At 41.3% G+C, this 16,960-nt stretch overlaps 1 protein-coding gene across 13 annotated transcripts in view; it reads right to left on the bottom strand.

Annotated features, from left to right (window-relative positions):
• Positions 1-16,956, bottom strand: part of cep128 (centrosomal protein 128) — a 55,695-nt gene extending 38,739 nt beyond the window's left edge. For 2 of the 13 annotated variants that reach the window (XM_085132141.1, XM_085132139.1), the window contains exons 1-11: positions 15,991-16,956; positions 15,174-15,260; positions 14,283-14,403; positions 14,013-14,131; positions 10,387-10,487; positions 8,063-8,135; positions 7,352-7,474; positions 4,854-4,940; positions 3,284-3,358; positions 2,973-3,120; positions 617-810 (exon numbers count right to left, since the gene is read on the bottom strand). In XM_085132141.1, the coding sequence (XP_084988267.1) occupies positions 617-810; positions 2,973-3,120; positions 3,284-3,358; positions 4,854-4,940; positions 7,352-7,474; positions 8,063-8,135; positions 10,387-10,487; positions 14,013-14,131; positions 14,283-14,403; positions 15,174-15,260; positions 15,991-16,164 (1,302 nt within the window). In that variant the 5' untranslated portion in view covers positions 16,165-16,956. The remainder of the gene's footprint in view (positions 1-616; positions 811-2,972; positions 3,121-3,283; positions 3,359-4,853; positions 4,941-7,351; positions 7,475-8,062; positions 8,136-10,386; positions 10,488-14,012; positions 14,132-14,282; positions 14,404-15,173; positions 15,261-15,990) is intronic. The other 11 variants (XM_085132130.1, XM_085132137.1, XM_085132134.1 and 8 more) reach the window with 10 other exon arrangements.
• Between the last annotated feature and the right edge of the window lie 4 nt (positions 16,957-16,960).

Here is a 16,960-nt window from a genome sequence, read left to right as displayed (position 1 = left end):
CCAACGTCTGTTTCGATTTAGACATAAAAGCCGCACGAGACGCCCCAGGTGATACATGCAAACACCCGCATATTCTCTCAACACCTACTCTGCAATAGGGGAAGTGTGGGTGTTTAAACACATTTCCAGCAAAAGAAACATCAGAGATTAGAGAAACGTGCCAATGCTTGAAGTGCAGCTATTTCTACTAACAATTTATTGATACCAACTGCAGCCTTGAACGCCCCTACTTTGCAAGGAATTACAATACTCTTTTTTTCCCTCCTTCTTCTTCTTCTTCCATCTTGTTTCAGTGATGGGAGTGACACGTTGCACCAGTTTGAGAAGGATAAACGACTGCCTGTTGACTCCTGATCTATTCCAAATGTCGCTTCATCTGACGATATAAAAGGATGAAGGGGTATGGAGCTGGCAGGGGATGCGACCGTGGAGGAGAAGCAGCAGACCCACATACATAACCTCAGCACGGGGTGGAGACAACAGCATGGGCAGAATCAAAAGCATGCTTGTGATGTGTTCATTTGAACTCCAGCTGAGACTTCTTTAGTCTTTGGGGTAAGACGACCCGAGAAATTCACCGTCTTTCTTTTTTGAACCACCTGCGACTCGCACACACCTTCAACTGTAAGCTGAGCTGGACCCTCTCCCTCTCTTTACAGTCCAGAGCCCTCTTCAGTTCTTCGACTTCACCACGGACCGAGGCTTTGCACAGCTGAACGCGCAGTTCTGCCACTTCCTTTTCCAGGTCTGAGCGATCTATTGACACATGCACACCGCTATCAGCAGACGTACACCCACAGAGTGCTGTTACTGCACGGTGGAAACAAAATCAATCAACAATCAACAGGTAAGCAACAGCATCGGGGTTTTGGGTTTATTTAATAAGGGAAATGTAATAAGATTCACTCTCAGTTTATTTTCACAACAGCTGGTCCCCCCAGGTGCCACACGGCGTCTTCCCACTGCTCCTAGAGCTCACAATGGGTATAATGCCGTGGATGATATCCTCTACATGGGTCACTAACGTTAAAAACATCTGGCGAACAGAATACAAAAGTAGTGAAAAATTGTGATTCTCCACAACTTAAATACTGATTTGTAGAAGCACACTATGAGGATTTAATGAAGTTATTATAAACTAAGAAATAATCTTTCACTCAACCTAATACTAAACAGCACAAAACCCTTACGTAACCAAACCTTCTAGAAAACGTGAGACACTTAAAGAATCTCTCATTTTGGAGCTTTCACTGCCTTTAAAGACACTTTGATGTCCTGAAATCAATGTTGCAAAAAAAACCACCAGAGACGCACAGAGTTGGATTTTCAATATTTTTCTCAAATATACTCTCAATTTTCTCTCCTTTCATGGTAATAAATCTTTGATATTCTGTGTAGTTCAAATCAATCCTCAGTCCTCTCACCAACGTTTACGTTTTCCTTTCACCATCTTGTTTCTTGCTGCAACTGAAGCCTTTTTACTTTGCTCTGCATTAACCCACTAACCAATCAAACCTTCTGTAAAATAAGCTTCTAACTGGAACTGTTACCGTACATTTTCTAAATAGAGTTTCAGTAATTACAATTATATTTAAGGGGAACCATTTAGCTCATTTTCAGCGCTTTATTTTTATTCTTGAACTCAACTAGAGTCGTTTTACACTTTGCATGATTTACTGTTAAATATAAAAAACACTGTTCTTAATCTTTTATTGGGCATTAGTGCTGCCTGTGTCCATCCTCTCTATGAAACACACAGTTTTGAGCTCCAGTCAAACACGCCTACAGACTGGTCTGCAACCACTGGTCATGAGAGAAAAATGTGTATTCCTGCTTGCAAATTGTTCCTGGAGGTTGGTGGCAGCTTGTGTGAAACTAATTGCTAAAGCATCACTCACGCAGCTCTAGAGACGGGACAGTGACTCCCTGGTAACCACCAGTTGCTAGGGAGAAGTGCCTATTTCCTGCACAGTTGGCAAGAGGTTGCACGAAATTGCAAAAAATGTCATGTTGCCTCTGTCAGTGCGCCCCAGGGTGGCTGTGGCTACAATGTAGCTGCCATCACCAGTGTGTGAATGTGTGTGTGAATGGGTGGATGACTGGATGTGTAAAGCGCTTTGGGGTCCTTAGGGACTAGAAAAGCGCTATATAAATACAGGCCATTTACCATTTATGTTAGAATGGTTGCACCAAAAACGTCCTGGAGACTTGTCTGCAAACACTCAGAAACTTCTTTCAAAGGAGTGGAACTGAAAAGTGCAACGCAAATTGTGAAAGCAATCACAAAAACGTGCAGCGCCCTCTTTGCACAACAACTGGCAACAGCCTGCAACCACTTTCCAGACATTCAGGGAGTACACAGTTGTTGATAGTGATAGGACCCTGCTCCTGTGGTCACTGACCGCCCTCGAGGCCTGTGTGACTGAGCCAAAACAACAGCTAAAAACAACAGCAGAGCCATCATGAGTAAAAAAAAGCCTAGTTAAGTATAGATCGAGCAGAAGCCCAAGATTTTGGCTGGTAGAGATGAGCTACACACAATGATGTTATTATTTGGTCATGTTTAAAATGAGCATCCATGTGACAGATAAATCATCCCACGGTTTAAAAATTTCAGTATATCTTGTGAACACATTGTGAATGAATGTAAGTCCACACTCGAGTTTTCACAGTGAGCAGGCTGCATTTTTTGTTTTGCTCTGTTGTCTTGCGTCACCTTCTCTGCGTTTCATTTCTGCTGCTTGCTTGTAGCTGTGCTGTTTTGCTGTGTTTTACTGAACACCCCGAGTATTGAGCAAAAGAAGGAAACAGAGCTGTCGGTGTTTCGTTTCACAACTCTGTACATTTAAAACCCGAAAGTTGTCATCCTAAAAAACAAAATCTTAGCATCCATTTCCACTGGCACAGCAATCTTTAAAACCATCCATTTAACTTGCATCCGTACACTCTCTTCTCCCCTGACAACCGAATACCTGGCCCTTCAGGCTCACCTCTTCCACCATCCTTGTCAGCATAGCTGCCATGTGGCTGAGCACTGGGCCGAGAAGTCTCCAGCCGTGCCCTCTCATGCCCCGTCTTCTCCTCCCTTGTCCTTTGCAGCTCACAGCGCATGTCCTCCACCTGGGGGTCATCAGCCGTGTAAGAAAACGCAGAAAAAAGACATCCGACTGTCTGATAGCAGGCAGAACAACACTGAAGATTTCCAAAAAGTCTCTTCTCATCTTACTGTTTTGTCTCATGAGGTTTACTGGTTTATATACAATCAGGCAGAGGACAAACAAACCTGTTGAACAAGGGACTCTCTGCTATCTTCTGACTGTTCCAGCAATCTTCTGGCTCTGTCTAGTTCCTGCCCCATCTGAGGACAGCGAAGCAAAAACAATTTACATGAACAGGTGTTTCAGAATTTGAACAGTACCAGGGTTTAATCCAGAAACTTAAAGCAGAACGAAACAAAAATCATCAAAAAAAATTCTATGTTGTAAACTTAACTTTCCTTGCCTGAAAAAAAAGACATATCTGTTTAACAAAAATTTCCAAATAAGAGGAAAATGAACAATCTGTCAAATAAGTTGGCAATAGGGCTGCCACGATTAGTCGACTAGTCACGGTTATGTCGACTATCAAAATCGTCGACGACTGATTTAATAGTCGACGCGTCGTTTGAAGCTTTGTAAGATCACAAAAGACGCAGGAATAAGTAGTAGGATTTAAGAGTGTAATAACGGACTGAAACAGAAGATGGCAGCACTGCATGTACAAGGATGCCAGCTGCCGTTAAACCCCGAAGAAGAAGAAGAAGCTGTGTCCCAGAATTCATAGCGCAGCCCAGCTCAGTTTCCAACAATGGCAGCAGCTAGTTAGTTTTAATATTACTCTTATTATTCTTTCTGGGTCACAAAGAAAACGTTTAACATATTTTCAGGCGAGAATGTAGCTGTGTAAACCTCAAATATCTGCTCAGTTTATCAAGACACCACATATTTTCAAAAGCGCTTCGACGTTTTCGGAGAAGTCTGTTAGCCACTAGCTCGATAGCTAGCCGGGGGCTAGGCTCACTAGAGCCGTGAGAGCACCGGACTCCCGGCAAATCGTTTTCAAACCCACCGCTGTCTTTCGCTACTCAGGTTAAACGTATAAGTCACTTAGATAACTTAAAAATGTTATTGTTTGGCTTTTTTAGTATTTTATTTGTTCCTGAGTAAATCGGTTTGGCTGAGATTAAAGTTATAGTTTTACACAGCTGAATAAACATCAAGCAGGCAGCTGATTATCAGAAGTGTGAGATGCTCGAGAATCTACTCCGTTGTCCTGTTATATTTTAGATAGCAAGGAGTTTATTAAACTTCACCGAAACAATCTGCAAATTCTGCATTAAAATTTAATAAACTATCATCTTGTCTTTATTTTTGGTTAGCACATACCTTAAACACTTAAAGCTGTAAGCTAATGATAGTTATATAAGAGCAGATGCTTCTGGTGCAATAAGCTGTATGCTGTACATCCAATGGATGGATGATGTGATTAGTCGACTATCAAAATAATCGTTTGTGGCAGCCCTAGTTGGCAACAAATCATAGCCTTCACATTTTGAGCCACAATTAAGTTTTCTATATTAGTAAATAAAAAGTAAACATATTTTGTATTACTGCAATTATGAAAACTGTAACATTAAATAGAAAGTTTCAATGCCATTTTCAGCTACAATGCAATAATAAAGTCTCTGCATGCCTTATTTAAAACGATCGTTGAAGCAGTACGGCAAAAACTGAAACCAAGATTCTCGAAGGCGTTTAGATCATCCCAAATTTTCTCTAATGCAAAAACGCTCCTTTAACACTCAATTTCTTTACCTTGGATTTCTCCCTGTCGGCTTTGAGCAGCCTGGCTGCCATCTTCTCCTCTCTTTCACTGGCTCCAATTTGGCATCTCCCTAAAGTCTAAAACACACAAACAAAATTCCACGCAGGAAACACCGTGTATTATAGTAAGACACTATAAAGATGACACATGAGAAGTGCTATTGCATCACAGTATCCCCTGCCCTCCCCCCATCATCATCATCGCCTTTTTCTTGGAACGAGATACTGGCACCATGGTGGATTTGTACAAGAGCTCAGATCCCACTCCATCCCACTCACTCTAAGCGGGCTGTGGTGATGAATTACCGGCTGCTAGCAATAACATCTACCCAAGTGACTCATCATCTATTTGATTCACATCACAGCGGGCCCATCGGTGGGGAATAAATGTGCCCTCTGCTCTCCCTCCTCTCCTGCTCTTTAGTAGTGAAAGAGATTATTTTCCTCTTCATTTCCTCATGCTTGTTTATTTACCCTTAATTTTTGGGCAAATGCATTATTTCCCATCGCCCTGGGCCCCGCTGGTGTCCCATTAGGGCACGACAGAGGAGAGCGATGCAAATGAATTGGTAGCTACCGTCACTACACAGCGTGTTGAAAAACTCTTGCTCACACAAGCTATCAGTCTGGATACACAGCGCCCCTCTGTGGTCCACCGGTAAAATACAACAGACATGACAGATTGGGAGAAGATACAGATGAACCAAGAAATATCATTAAGCGGCATTATCCTGATGATCTATAATGTGGAGGGTTTGTGTGGTTAAATGTAAAGTAGCAAGAGGAATGAGTAATAAAACCAGATAATGCACATCAAGCTACATCACTAAAGTGCACCTAATGACAGCGCTTTCACAGCCACTTGTGCTTTTAGACAAATCACGTCTTGACAACGATCGTGATTGGCATTAAATATAAGAAAGCAGCAATTCCTTGCTTAGCAAGCATCTGCACTATAACAACGCAATTATTTAGTGTGTTTTATAGTCTCATAAAGCAGAATGAGCTTTAAGAACCTTATAGAATCTGTTATTGAAGCTACAGTAACCATGAAAACCACTAGAAACCTCGATGTTTTCCCTGCTCTGTAACTGTATTTGTGAGGGAGAATAACCATCCTTGTATCTAAAGCTCACTAATCCCACCAAGTATGCTTATTTTGACTTCCCACAAATTCTGAACAGACCACCTAAACTGTTTTTGTTGTTTTCCACGGTCCACTATACTTTCACTGTAATATCTCTGTACCACAGATGGCAGCATTATTATGTTGGAAAAATCCCGGTGTAACAAAAGGCTGCTGAAAGCCCCACGCTGTTTTGTGGAAGGTGCTACTGACATGCTTTCATCAGCCAAATTTCTGCATATGTGACAAAGAAGGACTAAAGAGAGATTTGAACGTGTGACCTTTCCAACTGATCTCAAAGACTATTTTGGTTAAAGGTGAAACTGCTGACGAGCCCGTCTGTAGTGAATTTTGAAATCTACATAATAAATCTGATTGTCCAGTAAACCTCAAAACATCTATTATATTTTCATTGAGTGTTCACTCTTCTGATGAATTTGAGCTTCCTTTCTTTAGGCTGCGCAGCAAAACAAACTCTTCTTTATTCGCGCCTAAAATGCCATCCAAACTTTTCTAAAGCAGTTTCCCACACACAGACTTTACCTGGGTAAGCTGCTGAGGTGTATTATTGGCAATCCAAACACATTTGGCAACTCATTTCAGCGCTTTTGTATCAGTCTCAGACAAAAACACCAGTGATTTAACACCGGACAATCCCCTCGCTCTTATTTGGTAAAGAAAGTAGGTCCTTTGCTCCAACCCTTTCCATCTCTTCTTCGCCTGCTGGCTGGCTCGGGGCCAGGTTGTGCTTGTTGCCGTCCTCCATATTAATGCAAATGCTTCCCCAAAACATGGAGCAGAATGATCGCCTTTGTTATCCCTTCTAAACTGCAATGATTGATGAAAAGTTGGACTGAGAAGCAGCTCATTGTATTTATTATTATTCATTTATTTTCCACAAGTGTTTGGCCAATTAGATATCTGCCAGAGAAACTTATTATTTTGGTAATAATGTGCGCCTCATTTCATGACACACATCTGTGGGAAACACGGACCAACACATTCTTATGCAACGGCAGAAGGAACACGAATAAATATATAATCACATTTGCACGAGGCTTGTATTACTACAGGAACTCTGTGTCGCTGCATAATCTATTGTAGGATTTGCATTTTTAAAATCTTGGATGTATTATAGATATATTTGTGATTAAGATCAACTTTGCTGATCACCAGGTAACACAGATCCCATAACTTTAAAATTCACTTGGCGCTTTTAAGTGTTGTCTCTAATAAATGAATGTGGAAAGTTAAGTACGGTCATTAGTTATAGTTAAATCTTTCCACTGAATTCATGTGCCTCCATCTTGCCCCTAGCGATAAGAGCCAGGTGTGGGAGGCGAGTGGCGAGGAGAAGTGTCACCTCCTGCGGCTCGTCAGACGCGGCCGCCCGCTGCTCCGGCCTCCTCTCTCCGCCCGTGCTCCTCTGCTCACCGTGCATCTCTCTCTCCAGCTCCTGCAGACGCCGCTCCACACGAGACGACACCTACAGACGGCGAGAGAGAGAATGAGCGCTCCTCGGGTCACGCGATCATTCGCGCCGGCGCAGGAATGGCGTCGGCGTGCGATAGATGAGAAAACAGGAAATTAAAAGTGCGGATGATAAAAATATCTTTCATAACCGACTGAGTGCATTACATTCGCGTCGCAGCGCCTCCCTGCCTAATCAGGAAGCATCATAGCCACCTGTAAAAAGCTTTATCTTGTCACGCCCACAGACAGGATGAGATAAAAAATATTAAACATATTGGGCGTCATGTGGGGCTGTGTATTTGTCACAGTACTGATGGCGCAGTAACAAGCTGTGTGCCTGGAAATTAAAGGGAAATATTTGCTAAAGTTGGAGCACTATGAGCCTACTTTAAAAAAAGAGGAAGCCATTTGTCTTTTGCCATTTTCTATTCCAGAAACTCCGGCTATTTGCATATTTCATGCTTTATACAGCAGCTTTCATCCATCAAAATTTGTGATGCGATGGCCTTAAATTCTGGATGCCTCCGCTTTTCTTTACACATCCACAGAGCCAGAAAGCACACTTGAAGTACTGGCAATGAAATACACAGCCACAACTCACTGAGTCCTGTCTCAGGGAAGCTGTCATGTGCTCTGTGAGGCTTTCCATCGCCCGCCTGGTGTCAATATCAGCCCTACAAAAGAAGGGAAAAAACAAAAACAGACAAATCAAGCTGGCTGAAAATATTTACACTGGAAATACTCTTCCAGGACCTCATAAATGCATTATTTGACAGCACTAAAAAATAATTATGCAGCTTCGGATGCTGAAATACGACGCCGGATCAATTTGCTCTGGTCAGCGGCGCTGGGTAGGAGTGATTTTTAATAACTTCAAAATGTCAAATTCTAATCCGTTTTGACTGCGCGCCGCCGTCTCTTTAAGTTCCCTGTGACACTTTTATCACCTTTTCATTAAGGAGACTTCACAGAGATGAAAACCATGCTTCTGTTTGCAAACCCCAAGCAAAAAACTTTCTTTATGTTCGGTGCATATGAAAAGTAAAAGATCGATATTCCAACTAGAGATGGACCGATCCGATATTACGTATCGGTATCGGTCCGATACTGACCCAAATTACTGGATCGGATATCGGCGAGAAATAAAAAATGTAATCCGATCCATTAAATATCAAAAAAGCACCTCACAAAACTTGCTACACGGCGTAACTCGTCTCATAACTGTAGCACGTTGGAGCCGTGTGGTCACGTGATAGAGCGGCTGCTAGCAAACCAGCATTTCATCTCCGAGGAAGTTTTCCCAGAGAGAAGTAAAGCAAGTGTGTAAGTTCATCTCTGAATGTTTGTAAAGCATTCCCACGTTAAGCTTAACAACCGATATATGGAGCGACTGCCTCTTCTTGCTGCTACTTCAAACGTGAAACTGATCAATAATCAGCTGATCGGCTTTTCTGTCGCGAGTCCGTCTCTCTTCTTAGTTTTTGGCCCACTTTGCACCAGAAAGAGGAAACCAGCGGCTGAACAACAGCAGCACTATTAAGCTTGATGAGCTGTTGTTAGAATTTATTTAATATTACTTTCTACACCAGGATCTTTTTCTACGCAGCTGACGTAACTGTGCAGGGGCGGATCTAGCAAAGTGTAGCCAGGGGGGCCGATAGGGCATGAACAGGGAAAAGGGGGCACAAAGACATACTTTTCTTTCTTATTCTCATTTAAAATGTCTAGCTTTTAATAAATAATTATCTGACTCTTACACCCAAAGTTTTAATCTGATGTAAAATGTATAGAAGTCCATTACTGTATATAGTAACTGTTAAGTCTAATATACCCTAGTAAGCTATAGTACTTTTTCCTTTGGGAAGATACCATCTGTGCAGTTCTGTTGAAGAAAGATGTTGAATCTATTTAATTATTCTTGAAAAAGAATTTATTTCTGTGCATTTTCCTCCCTGCATCAAATTAAATTTGATTTGATTAAATTTGAATTTACATCGATTAAGCATCATGAGGTGGGGGATGTGGGTGGTTCCCTATTTTTTTTGCTGGGAGTTTGCAACCCTATTAGCTAGGTTGCTTAATATTTCTGCTAAGTACTCTTTAAAATACCAGAATAGGAAGGATGGAGCAGGTTTAAGTTTATTAGATTGGTATTGCTGAACTATGAAATATTTTGGGCGCAGTGTATTTTTACATACAGGTATAACAGAATAGCTTTAGTGTTGTTATTTATTTAAACTTGAGTATAAACTTATACAAAATGCAGCAAGATATTAAAAAAAACAGTTTTATTGATTAAAAAACACTATATCGGATTCATATCGGTATCGGCAGATATCCAAATTTATGATATCGGTATCGGTATCGGACATAAAAAAGTGGTATCGTGCCATCTCTAATTCCAACACTGTCTTCCCAGAGCCGAGAACTTAAACTGATGACTCTGTGGGCAGAAGTGAAGAAGAAGAGACGATAAAAGCCTGCTTGCATTCATTGTGGCTTACTAAAACAGTGCGAGATACATAGTAACGCTCTTGGAAACGTATCGCTCTTCAATTTAATAAACTGTAAGAGAGCCGTCTGCTGTAAGCCACATTTGTTTTTCAAAAAGCAGCCTATTGTAATGAGCGTTCTTTTCAGAGGTCAGTGCAGTCAGACTGAACACAAACGAGAATAAACGTATTTAGTGCGTCTGTCCATTTTCACCATGTCAGCTGTGAACGACTCTGCAGCTTTTCTAATTTGGCAAAGAGAAACTAGCATCAGTGCTGCTCTGGCTAACGGTTTAATCATGCTACTTGACAACAACAAACCATTATTGGAGATTTGGCCATAAAATGACTTTTGCAGTAACATAAAAACAATAGCTGTCAAATTCAATTGTGAATGTGTTGTGTGAGAAAGTATGAGCTTTTATGTTCAGACTTCAGATACCGGTTCCTCCGGAGGATTTCTCTATCCAGGTCATCAGACAGCCTCTGCTGGTCACAACGCAGATCCCTCATGGACTGGTGCAGGGTATGAATCTGTGTGAGACAGCCACAAACCCACGCTGAATACAAAACGCGAGACACGAGCAGGGCACAGCTGAGCGGCACTCCACATCGCTGCAGCGTAGAAAACGCACTACAGATATCTGAAAGGGAGAAACTAACACAAATGAAAGCCCATGTGAATAAAATGATGTTGATGGAAAATGCTGCACTCGCGCTGACAGGGGCTTGAAACACAGCATATTTCTCCCGTACTGGCGACTCTTCATTGGCTGCCAGTGAAATTCAGAGTTGAATTTAAAATCCTTCTCTACACATACAAGATCTTAATAATCAGGCCCCATCTTATATTAAGTACCTCATAGTACCATGTCATCATGTTAGGAGAGGTCATGTGGAACCAGTTTAGATTCGGGACACAGACACCGTCTCTACTTTTAAGATTAGGTTTAAAACTTTCCTTTCTGATGAAGCATGTACAGCAGTTAGTGCTGGATCAGGTGACCCTGAGCCCTCCTAGACTGCTGGGTGTTTCCCATGATGCGCTCAGTGTTTCTTCGTCACTCATGTCTTTTTGTACTCCGTGTGTTTATACACCTCTGATTTCATCATTAGTCATTATTAATCTCCGGCTCTGCCCAGTACTGTTTCCTTTATCCCGTCTCTTCCCCTCAACCCCAGAAGGTTGCGGCAGATGGCCGCAGGGAGTTTTTCCTTCCCACTGCCAAGTGTTTGCTCATAGGGGACTGTGCTATTGTTTGGGTTTCTCTCTATTATTCTACAATCCTCACCTTACAATATAAAATGCCTTGAGCTAACTGTTGTCGTTATTTGGTGCTATAAAAAGACTTAAATTCAACTGAACTGACACATTAAGCCAAAGGTGGCGTAATATATTTCTTATTTACAGGTGATTGCTGCTGTCCAGTGAAAACATGCAACCACACAGATGCCATATTGGTTCAGAGAGCTGTGCGTCCTGATAGTGAAAGTTTCAGGAGGCGTTTTGGTTTGTTACAAATACTACAACTACATTTATTATACAGGATGCAGAGGTAAGTTTACACCATAATCCTCGTCTTATACTAACAGTAGCTCAGGTGATAGACCAGTAAGGTGAGCGGTTCAATCTGCTCCAGTCTGCATGCCTTGGGCAAGATATTAACCCCAGATTTCTCTCCGATGCATCCATCAGAGCGTAAATGTGTGCGAGTGTTATATAGAAGCACTAGAAAAAAGTGTTGGTGTGAATGAGGCAAATTGTGTAAAGCACTTTAACTGGTCAGCTAGACTAGAAAAGCGTATATAAGAACCAGTCCATTTACCATTAGTAATCATAAACAGTTCAATGATATAATGTTTAAAAAGAGTCATCCAATCCTCCGGCTCCTTTTTGTGTCGTTGGGCCTCAAACTAATGTGATTACTCCCATCACTTAAATACATTTACAGTCTGATTCTGTGAAACTCTGACTTGGAATAAGAGCTGTAGATGAGTTATTTACTCTCTTATCTTCAGTTCTGCTGTTGATAATCGTCTCTTAACTTTCTCAGTTGGGACTCAACAAACAGGACAGTCTGTCTGAACTCTGCCTCAACTTCTTGACTCCATGTCCCATCAGTGTCATTAAAGAGATTTAACACACAAAGGCTACATCCACACGTACACGGGTATTTTTTGAAAACGGAGATTTTCCGTTTTCGTTTTAAAAAATAATTCCCGTCCACACGTAAAGGCAGAAATGAAGGAAAACGCTGCTAGGAACATGCCAAAGCAGCAGGTGGCGCTATATTCCTAACCGTGCAGAAATGTTGGCCAATCAGAAGTCTAGAAGCCTCGGTGGGAAAAAGTAAACAAAGCTGGAGCATAGAAGCAGAACCGAGTTGTATGTGTGGAGGGACAGTAACTGTGTGTGTATATGTAAGCGTTTAAACACTGCAGAGAGAACAAGTAACAGTAACAGTATTGTAGAAATTCATTTCACCAAAACAATAACGTGGCGCACAGTGTGACGTCAAAAAAGGCGCACACCTTTGACGCCGCGTTTTCTACGTTTTCTACGTTTTCTACGTTTTTCTCGTCCACACGTAAATGCAAAAACTGAGTTTTAGAAAATATCCACCCTGGCAGGAGTTTTTAGAAATCTCCGTTTTCAAACGCATAGAAAAATCTGCGTTTTCAAAAATACCCGGGTACGTGTGGATGTAGCCACAGATTAATTAAGGACTAGTTAAGACAATAACACATAAAAGTGATAAATAAGCCGACTAACAAATAATAACCAGCTTTCTCCTACACTATGAAAAATATTCATGAGATTCAAATGTTCATCTATTTTTCTAATTTTTGTTAGCCTCATTTAGTGTCAGACTAATCCCCTGAAATACTGGATTATCATAACTGTCCATCTCTCTATCCATCCTCTTAACTGCTTATCAAGTTCAGCAGATAACCTGTTGTTATGTATCAAATGAAAGAGGTTTATTCAAATAGGAGATGATAAATCAGCATATCACCTGATGCTTTCTTTCATTCAAAAAATTAAATAGCAAAAAAGGAAAACGTCAGTAGCCACAGTCAGGATCCCTGACCAAGTATTGTTTTGGCAGTCACAGTAAGAGCTGCACAAATTCTACAAAAACTGAATAAAAGTGCTTCAAAGCTTCCTTTATTACCTCCATCAGCAGAGGAAACATTACAGAGGAGGTCATTCCCATAATCTATAGTGACTGAAAATGATCAACAAATCTGACGAGATAGCACAGCTCATGTAAATATTAAACATGACATCCATGTCCACAATCTGATCCTATGTTTTTCATTTTTATCACACAGCAACACCCACAGTTGAACTATTACACGACTACAATAAAATTGGCTTCTTGTTGAGCTTTTGCATTGTTAGAAGAACGCAGATTTATAAACACTTTCTCATTTCAGATTACGAGCTGTATTAACTGATCAAAGTGCCTTTAAGTTCCACTGTTGTTCAGCTGGTAAGAACGTGCTGAGGACACTGTAAAGGAGTCTAGTGTACACTAGCCTCCTCTTTACTTATCAAGTCTCCTTCACACCTTTCCTTGACCCATGACATTTTCCACTGTGGCCAGTGAAAAGTAACTTTTTTGGACTATACAACATACTCTATGTCAGCGGTCCCCAACCCCCGGGCCTCGGACCGGTCCCGGTCCGTGAGTCGTTTGGTACCGGGCCGCGAGAGTTGAGGCTCAGGTGTGAAATGTCTGGTTTTCAGGGTTTTTATCAGTTTTCAGCATTATTTTGTTATTGTTTTTATCGTTTACTCGGTTTTCCTGGGTCTTTTCACGTGTGTTATGAATAAATTTTCTTTTTTTTGGTACCGGTACTAGTTTTATTTTGTTGTATTTATCCGCAACACCTTAAAGGCCGGTCCATGAAAATATTGTCGGGCATAAACCGGTCCGTGGCGCAAAAAAGGTTGGAGACCGCTGCTCTATGTGGATCTACCCAATATGCCCTCTAGTGGCAATATGCTGAACGTGAATGAAGCAAAGTACTAGCTGGTCTGTTGTTCCTTACACCGTCTCCTTCCAGGCTTGTTTCCTTGAAGCGAACATTGGCAGATTGAGACCTCCTCCTCCTTCCTGGAGGGCTCGTGTAATCCTTAAGTGGAGAAGTGGGGTAGAAACGCTGGCCTTCTGAAATCACAAGCATACATTTTATCAGAGGTTTGCTTTGCAAACTAACAAACAATATTAACATATAGCAGGAAGTAGAACACTTTCATACTCTGAAAAAGATTTACTAAACAAAACTCGATCACTGGTTCTACTGGTCATTTTTTCATACCTGATCCTGAGGAAGCTTCCAGGTCGCTGGTATGCAGCGTGGAGGCTGAGGAGCTCCGAACCCTGTTGGATCGCCTCTGTGTCTGCAGCTGGCTGATTGACTCCTCTAGGTTCTCCCTAAGCTGATGCATGAAAAAGTATAAATGACTTAGAAGGAGGCAGAGAGACGTTTTTGTTGTTGTTTTTAAGCAAAAATGGGAGTGTCGTATTTGGGGCCCTTTCTTAAGATACTTAGAGAGAATGGATTTGACCTCACTGTCAGCATCATCTGATGATCCATCTCTAACCAGCCATCTCTGACTGCTTAGTGTTGCTACAAAAGGTCCCATGCAGCTGTGTATGATAAATGGGCTCAACTGGCAAACTGACCCCTAAGAAGTCACTCCCCATTTTTCTATTTTTCTGAGGGCTTTTCCTTCTTTTCCATACAGTTTGTCCTTGTTGATTGCCTTATGTATACTGATGTATAATGCTGTCAGCAAAACTGATCTAATAAACATATAGTTGGCAAAAAATTGGGAGTGTCATTCACTTAAAAAAATCTGAATAAAAAGGCATAAATTAGTTGGTTGTTAGAATTAAGATGTGCTTTATTTATCACAAACTTTGGGAAATTCTTGTATTATAGTAGCCTTAACATAAAACATACAGCAAAACAGCTTAAATAAAGGACAACAAAACAAACTACATAAGGAAAAAAAAAGGGCATCGATCATCAAATTCTAAATAAATAATTAAAAAAATGAAACTAAGTGCAAATGTAAACTCAAGAAAAAAACCTAAATTGCTCTATAATGTAAAATAGCTAAATAAAGCATAATAAAACAGCCTTAACATATGTAGTACAGCAATAAAATAAAATAGAAGACATCTAAGAGAACAGGCATCTCACCAGTGCCATGGCTTCAGCCTGGTCGTCTGTGTGCTCCCTGTACTGACCCAGCATCTTGTCTACTTTGGTCAAGTTCCTGCTGGTGTCCTGCCATTAAGACACTTCCAGTTAAAGACTGCTGCAATGTGTTAAGGATTCAAAATAGGCTATGCATACAGAGCTATCCATCCATTCATTCATTTTATTATATATACAGGTGCTTTCATTAGCCGGAAACCACAGGTGAAAAAAAGCACATGAAAGACAAAAGGATTATGTCTCTGACACCAGTGGTTGTTTTTTCATTCCCAAACTATGAATGTTAATTATGAATTTATACCAACACTAAATCTTTTGTGGCAAGTTTGACTGGTATCCATTTATTACTCATGTAAATAGGGAATACGTGCCATTTAAGCAGGTTAATTCTCCAAAGAAGAGAAACAAAAACAGGAGCACTCTGAATCACAAGGAAGAGCATCACTGCATTATACTTCAATACATGCTGCCTTCTCACACGGCAATTGGTTTTTTTACATAATAACAATCGAACCATAAACTGATGGAAAACCTTACATTTAAAAAGTGTATAAACACCCTTTAAATGCAGTAACTAAAGAGTCTGATACTGAAAATTTGCTGAAAAAAGGCCAACAGACCATTGTTCAGTGTGTTCCCAGCCCAGGATGAGATGAAACTTATACCTAAGTGATTTGTAATCTCCCAACAGCTGACTTGGTCGTATGGTTGGGGACAAACACAGGTGAATGCTTGCAGGTGAACCCTGAACAGATCCACATAGCATGTCTTTTCTATGACGCAAACTTGCGCAAAGTACCTGTAAGGTGTTTGCAAGAGTGCTGATTTTCTCGGAGATGTCTACGGTTCGCCCGTCGATTTCTCTCCCGTTGCCTCTGGCCCTCTCCCGGCCAGGTCTGCGGTGGGCTTCACGCCGCCGTGACCGGTGGTCCGGGGTCCTGTCGTATGAGTCAGAGTCGCTGGATATATCCATACTTTGAGACGAGGAGCGGACACCGTAAACGGCTGACTTCGCAAAGTATGGCGCAGCACTACTTTCATCAGCGGAAAACGCCGTTAAGTGTACCGTTAATCAGATTAAGAACGAAAAAGGGATGCCTGTAAACTTTTTTCTTTTCTTTTTTACAATTGATAACTCTGTCACAACAGCCACACATGGGAGCCGGGTCACCATTGTTTTGACCACACATAAGGAAACAGATATCTGTCAAGGAAACCAGGAGAACCAAGGGTATCCTGGCATTGTTGTGGGCGATGCTCCTCCTGGCTAGCAACAAGTGGAAACTCCTGTAAACGTTAGCCAGCTAGCTAACTAAACGTTAGCCAATGAATTTAACCTTGCGATAAGACTACCAAACAAAAACTACAAAGCAGAATCAGATGGAATACAAGCGACCGTTAGATGCTAATTAAAGAGAACAGGTTGAATTCACGCTATGCGGAAGACAGCCATCAGAAGAACAACCCTCAGCTTCACCGCGCTGTGGCAAGTTGAACTAGCCGCGTCTGAGCAGCAAAACAAACGGACCAGAGCAACTCCGAGGAACGCTGGGAAGTGTAGGCTGCCCATCATGGAGCAGCGTGGGAATTGATTATTTGAGAACTACATTGTCCAAAGGTGTGTTTTTTGCGCCAGTACTGCCGCCCTCGAGGATAGAAAAGGGGGAAAAAAAGAAAATTTTGTCCATATGCATACTGAAAACCACAAGGTGGTATTAGAAAAAAATGTATTAAAAACGTATACATTATACTTTAAGTTGTATTAAAAT

This window comes from Neolamprologus multifasciatus, chromosome 15, assembly GCF_963576455.1.
Source record: "Neolamprologus multifasciatus chromosome 15, fNeoMul1.2, whole genome shotgun sequence".
NCBI classification, from domain to species: domain Eukaryota; kingdom Metazoa; phylum Chordata; class Actinopteri; order Cichliformes; family Cichlidae; genus Neolamprologus; species Neolamprologus multifasciatus.
This window is presented reverse-complemented; position numbering and strand designations above follow the sequence as displayed.